The sequence below is a fragment of the Lepidochelys kempii genome, chromosome 8, assembly GCF_965140265.1.
Source record: "Lepidochelys kempii isolate rLepKem1 chromosome 8, rLepKem1.hap2, whole genome shotgun sequence".
Lineage (NCBI taxonomy): Eukaryota > Metazoa > Chordata > Testudines > Cheloniidae > Lepidochelys > Lepidochelys kempii.
In genome coordinates this window covers 102,333,947-102,340,706 of record NC_133263.1, presented here as the reverse complement: position 1 = coordinate 102,340,706, position 6,760 = coordinate 102,333,947, and the positions used below count along the sequence as shown (strand labels likewise).

Genomic DNA, 6,760 nt, shown 5'->3' with positions numbered 1-6,760 from the left:
GAGGGGCAGCAGTGGCAGTCTGTGCTCCAGCTGCCTTTGCTGCAGCTCAACCATACACTGGAGCATTCTGGTTTGGTCCTGCAGCAGCCTCAGCATTGAATCCTGCCTCCTCTCATCACGCTGCCGCCACATTTGAGCTTCAGCCCTGTCTTCAGCCCGCCACTTACTCTCTTCAGCCCTCCACCTCTCCTCCCGTCATTTTGTGCTTTCCTGCACTCTGACATTATTTGCCTCCATGCATTCGTCTGTGCTCTGTCAGTGTGGGAGGACAGCATGAGCTCGGAGAACATTTCATCGCGAGTGCGTTTTTTTTTCTTTCTAAGCTTCACTAGCCTCTGGGAAGGAGAAGATCCTGTGATCATTGAAACACATGCAGCTGGTGGAGAAAAAAAAAGGGACAGCAGTATTTAAAAAGACACATTTTATAAAACAGTCGCTACACTCTTTCAGGGTAAACCTTGCTGTTAACATTACATACATAGCACATGTGCTTTCGTTACAAGGTCGCATTTTGCCTCCTCCCACCGCGTGACTACCCCCTCAACCTTCCCCCCTCCCTGTGACTAACAGCGGGGAACATTTCTGTTCAGCCACAGGCAAACAGCCCAGCAGGAACAGGCACCTCTGAGTGTCCCTGAAGAAAAGCACTCTATTTCAACCAGGTGACCATGAATTATATCTCACTTTCCTGAGGATAACACAGAGAGATAAAGAACGGATTTTGGTTGAATGCCAGCAAACATACACTGCAATGCTTTGTTCTACAGTGATTCCCGAGTACGTGTTACTGGCCTGGAGTGGTAAAGTGTCCTAACATGAAGGACGAAATAAGGCTGCCCTCCCCAGAAACCTTTTGCAAAGGCTTTAGGACTACATCTAGGAGAACCGCAAATGCCAGGGCAAAGTAATCCTTTCACATGCTTGCTTTTAAACCATGTATAGCATTTTAAAAGGTACACTCACCAGAGGTCCCTTCTCCGCCTGCTGGGTCCAGGAGGCAGCCTTGGGTGGGTTCGGGGGGTACTGGCTCCAGGTCTAGGGTGAGAAACAGTTCCTGGCTGTCGGGAAAACCGGTTTCTCCGCTTGCTTGCTGTGAGCTATCTACAACCTCCTCCTCATCATCATCTTCTTCGTCCCCAAAACCTGCTTCCGTATTGCCTCCATCTCCATTGAAGGAGTCAAACAACACGGCTGGGGTAGTGGTGGCTGAACCCCCTAAAATGGCATGCAGCTCATCATAGAAGCGGCATGTTTGGGGCTCTGACCCAGAGCGGCTGTTCGCCTCTCTGGTTTTCTGGTAGGCTTGCCTCAGCTCCTTCAGTTTCACGCGGCACTGCTTCGGGTCCCTCTTATGGCCTCTGTCCTTCATGCCCTGGGAGATTTTCACAAAGGTTTTGGCATTTCGAAAACTGGAACGGAGTTCTGATAGCACGGATTCCTCTCCCCAAACAGCGATCAGATCCCGTACCTCCCATTCGGTCCATGCTGGAGCTCTTTTGCGATTCTGGGACTCCATCATGGTCACCTGTGCTGATGAGCTCTGCATGGTCACCTGCAGCTTGCCACGCTGGCCAAACAGGAAATGAGATTCAAAAGTTTGCGGTTCTTTTCCTGTCTACCTGGCCAGTGCATCTGAGTTGAGAGTGCTGTCCAGAGCGGTCAGAATGGAGCACTCTGGGATAGCTCCCGGAGGCCAATACCATCGAATTGTGTCCACAGTACCCCAAATTCGAGCCGGGAACGTCGATTTAAGCGCTAATCCACTTGTCAGGGGTGGAGTAAGGAAATCGATTTTAAGAGCCCTTTAAGTCGAAATAAACGGCTTCACTGTGTGGACGGGTGCAGGTTTAAATCGATTTAACGTTGCTAAATTCGACCTAAAGTCCTAGTGTAGACCAGGGCTAGGAGGTGGCTATGGGGCCTCACCTGGATGCTGGGTGGGTGCAGGGCACATGGGGCTGTATAAGCCCCTCCTGTCCCCTCATGCTTCATGACTATCCTATAGCCCAGTGATTCTCAACCAGGGGTAAGTGGACCCCTGGGGGTACGCAGAGGTCTCCGGGGGGTACATCACCTCATCTAGATATTTGCCCAGTTTTACAACAGGCTACATAAAAAGCACTAGCGAAGTCGGTACAAACTAAAATTTCATACAGACCATGATGTGTTCATAGGGCTCTATATACTATACACTGACATGTAAGTTCAATATTTATAGTCCAAGGGATCTATTTTATAATTATATGGTAAAAATGAGAAAGTCGGCAATTTTTCAGTAACAGGGTGCTGTGACACTTTTGTATTTTTATGTCTGAACTTGTGAGCAAGCAGTTTTTAAGTGAGGTGAAACTTGCGGGGTGGGGGGCAGGGAAGAAAAGAACATAAGATAAATCAGATTCGGGAAAGGGGTACAGTAGTCTGGGAAAGGTTGAGAACCACTGCTATAGCCCACCAAGTACACATGGTAAATCTGTGATAGAGTGATTTTGGGAGAGGGACTAAAAATCTCCCCCACCCCCGGGCTGAAAACCACAGGGTTAGGCTAGGCTGTAAGATTCAGCTGTAAAGGCTCGTGGCTGTATGATCAGTAAAAAAAACAGACTTCTGCTAGGTTAAATCTGTGTATAGGGTGGGGTGGGATGGGATGGGGGCATGCTGACTAAGTGGACTTGGAAGGTTTAGATTATCATCATCGATAACTGTCCATGAACGTCAGTTTCACCCCAGCACACCCACAAACCCAGAAAAAATATTTCCATGGATAACAATTGAAATGTACAGATAGGCAAAGGAAGCAAAATGCTGCTTTAGAACTTAACAGAGACTGATGTGAGGATATTTACTTCGTATATTTTGATATGCGATGTTGGTAGATTGTGTTTTAACCGTTGTAAAGGTTTAACTTTTAGAATCTCAACATCTGCTGTCATTAAATAATAATCTTCCCCTTCCTTTCCCTCCACTGTGAAAATTTAAATCAATAGAAATAAAAAATGCTTAAAAATAAACATTGATATCCATCAAAATTATTATATATATATATATATATATATATATATATATACACACACACACAAAAATCAAATTCTGCCAAGCCTATGAATATACCACCCCAAATCTCTGCGGTGTCTACAGTGATAGATCAGCCCCTGGCTTTGGTGCTAGCTGGAGGAAGTTCTGGCTTTGTATAGAGTAAGGCTTTGTCTACACTATAGTTTTGTTGATAAAACTTGTTGGTCAGGTGTGAAAAAACACACCCCTGCTCGACACAAGTTACACCGAGAGAAGCACCAGCCCGTGTGGACAGCACTACCTACCGCTGCTCATTGGGGGTGCTTCAATTATGCTAACAGGAGAGCTCTCTCCCATTGGCATGGAGCAGCTACAGAGAGACCTTACAGTGGCACAGCTGCAGGGATACAGCTGTGCTGCTGTAAAGTCTCTAGTGTAGACATAGCTTTAGTCACATTTCTAGTATCTGTTTCACTCCTTTCAAAGGGAAATTTCCAAGACACAACATGGGTTAATTTTATGCCACCAGATATTACTGAGGCCCTCTGCCCCAGGAGGGCCCTGAACACCCTAGGCTGATGGTCTAGCTCTTGCTGATGCAGCTGTAGCAGCCGCCATTGTTTCATTGTGAGACGCAGAATGCTCAGCGACTGCAGTTCTGTTACAGCAAAGGCAGCAGCTGTAATCTCAGTGTGTTTGTGCCTTCAAAATCCCTCCTTGTCTCCCCGCTCCAGAGCGGGGATGGGAACCAGCACAGACCTGTGATTACCACCCACACCTCTTCGAAGAGCACGCTGTGGGTGGGTAAACAATGATTATCCCCATCAGTGAGTACCATATTTACCCTCTGAAAACTAGTCATCAGTTCTCTATTACCTCTTTAAGATGTTCTTTTTCTGAAACCTCAAATGATAATATTATGTAAGTGAAATGGACTAGCAAATAAGATCACTCACCCCTCCCACAGACTACTATGTACGGTGAAAGACAATCTCGCTGCTAAGCCTGTACAATTGTTCTCTTGTGGCAAGTTCTAAGAAATGCCCTGGCTCCCCGGAAATTGGGAAGGTCACATTAGCAAGTGATTGTCTGAAGAGGCAATATTTTAATCTAGGTTCTTTAAGCATCTATGGATTTTATTAGCTTTAATTATGGACCGCAGATAGATTTGCTATGTTCAAAAGGCATTTGGTAACAGTACAGCCGTAGGTTTTAAGGCACGAAGGACCCAGTATGCTCATCTAGCCTGAGCTCCTCATAACACATGCCAGAAGTTCACCCTGTAATTCCTGCATCCAGCTCATAAATGGTCTTTTTTACTTGCCTGGTGATTATCCCATCAACCAGATCCCACTATCTGTGTCTCCTTACTGCTGGCTATGCACTAGTTATGCCCCTCACAGACTGAAAGCAGCTCTTTCAATTAGCCAAAAACAATTGTTTCCCTGGTGCCTAAACTATAAAGCCAGGTGTTGACATTACATTTCTCACTGAAGGATCCCGAAGTACTTTACATCGTAACAACATTGCTATTTTTGCACAACAGGGTAGATTTTTGAGCCAGAGACCAGGCCCTTCCCTTACCCAAAATACCACATGGCCATGGTGTGGATCCCCCATCACTGGAGGTTTTAAAGAACAGGTTAGATAAACACCTGTCAGCAATGGTCTGGGTTTACTTGGTCCTGCCTCATGGGCAGGGCAGGGCAGGGCGGATGGACTGGTGCCTCTTGAGGTCCCTTCCAGGCCTACAATTTCTATAATTATACACAGTAGACAGGTCTTTATTTTTAAAACGATTTCTTAAAAACTTTTATACAAACTGCATGTTCAATCTAAACTGGCACTTCTGGGGTTTGAACCTGGCTTTCCAGATAGCCAGGGGAAAGTCTAAACACAGAGTTAGGTTGGTTTAACTAAAGGTGTTACTTAAAACACTTAGTAAAACCATTGCAAAAAAGGCTGCGTGGACCCTTAGCTTAAGTCAATAAGGAACAGCTTAAGACAAAGAAAGAATGTATAGACAGGGGGCAACACCAGTTTCAACTGGTGCTCATTTGTGCAGGGCAATCACATACATGTTTTAAAGCTGCAGTTTAGGTTCATTCAAATGGACCCTATTCTAAAAATATAATTTGACTTATTAACACTCAGACATTGCTTGAGCCCTAGCCTCGAACACCAAGATCCACACATAGAAAGGGAAAAAGGGGAAAATTTTCTCCTATACTTAATGGAAGTGGGTTAAAAAAAAAAATCAAATGACTGACAGACACTTCATGGCATTTATAGCAGGATAGCTCCAAAAAGGCACTTATCAGACTTAGGTCTCCTATCATGCTGGAGAAATGCATTTATAGATGTGATCCCTGCACCAAAGAGCTTACCATCTGCTCTTGCTTTTCAGGTTGGCTGCCTCTCTACTTTGCGAGCCTAGGGCTATGTTACATCTTGATATTCAGTACCATGTTTTTCTTTCACTGGAAGAAAGCCATCCAGCGGGAGCAAAGTGCAAAAGCGTGGGTTGAGCTGATGAGGAGCGAAACATTCTTCCCCAATGCAGTAGTTCACTGGGCAAACAAGAGAGCTCATTATGGGATTAAAGCAGAGGTATGCACTCCCAAGTCCAGTGCCAGCCCAAAGCAAAATGGCAAAAGCTTGAACAGAGAGACCACCACAGACAGGGATGGAGCTTTCTTCCCTTCCCTTACAGGTGTGGGTTCATACAAACTGGTGTTTCAGGAACTGCCTTGTGCTCGTTCACTCTCCAGCCTCCCACCGCTGCTCCATCATTCAACCTCTTATCCTTTTTCAGCCATTCCATCAAGGACCGTTCCATTCAGCTCTCTTCCTGACTTCGTTACATTAGGAAATGGGAGATGCCACCTCAGTAACGGCAACTCTGCTTGTGAGATCTAATTCATGTCAAACCCAGAGTGGACTGCATCACTTGTGATGAAAACCAAAATAAAACATGGAAAAAATTTTTAAAGTCAAACAAAACAAACTGTCACCAGAATACTTTCAAAGCCAGCTTAAATGTGTTTTCTTTGTTACTCACAAGACACATAGGGGCTGCAGTAGAGATACTTCCCCCTTTGAGTGAATTAAACCTGAACCACCCCAATTTCAACTTCCTATATGTAGGGGGGGGAGGGATAGCTCAGTGGTTTGAGCATTGGCCTGCTAAACCCAGGGTTGTGAGTTCAATCCTTGAGAGGGCCATTTAGGGATCTGGGGCAAAAATTGGGGATTGGCCTTGCTTTGAGCAGGGGGTTGGACTAGATGACCTCCTGAGGTCCCTTCCAACCCTGATCTTCTATGATCTCCACTTAGAGTTAAACCAGCTATTTGGTGCCCCAGGAAATCACCACAAAAGCCGTTTGCTCAGCTTGGCACACAGTTTGCTTTTCATCTTCACATCATTCTGACTAGTAGAGAATGCACCTTCTCTTATTTTCATGTCCAGAGCCCTGACCAAAGCACTGTATCAAAATAAGAAACTGAGAGCTTAACCCACCAATTAACTGAGCTGCAGACACCTTCCCCACCCCCCTTTTCTTGAGGTTTAATTAAAAAGTATTCAGCCACACAGGTTTGGTGTTTTTCATCCTTTCACCCCAAATCACGTCCCCACCCAGCCATAGCTGGGGTTAAGCGCGGCAATCCATGCTAGAGCCTTGTTTTGTGTTGCTAATTTAATTATGGAGAAAATTTCTTCATAATTAAGGTTATAACCATGGTTCCA

The 6,760-nt window shown here is 45.4% G+C and overlaps 1 protein-coding gene across 1 annotated transcript; it reads left to right on the top strand.

Moving 5' to 3' along the window:
- Positions 1-3,045: 3,045 nt before the first annotated feature.
- Positions 3,046-6,597, top strand: TEX38 (testis expressed 38). Its single transcript, XM_073357813.1, has one exon. The coding sequence runs from the start codon at positions 5,350-5,352 to the stop codon at positions 5,929-5,931; it is 582 nt and encodes a 193-aa protein (XP_073213914.1). The 5' UTR covers positions 3,046-5,349; the 3' UTR covers positions 5,932-6,597.
- The last annotated feature ends 163 nt before the right edge of the window (positions 6,598-6,760 follow it).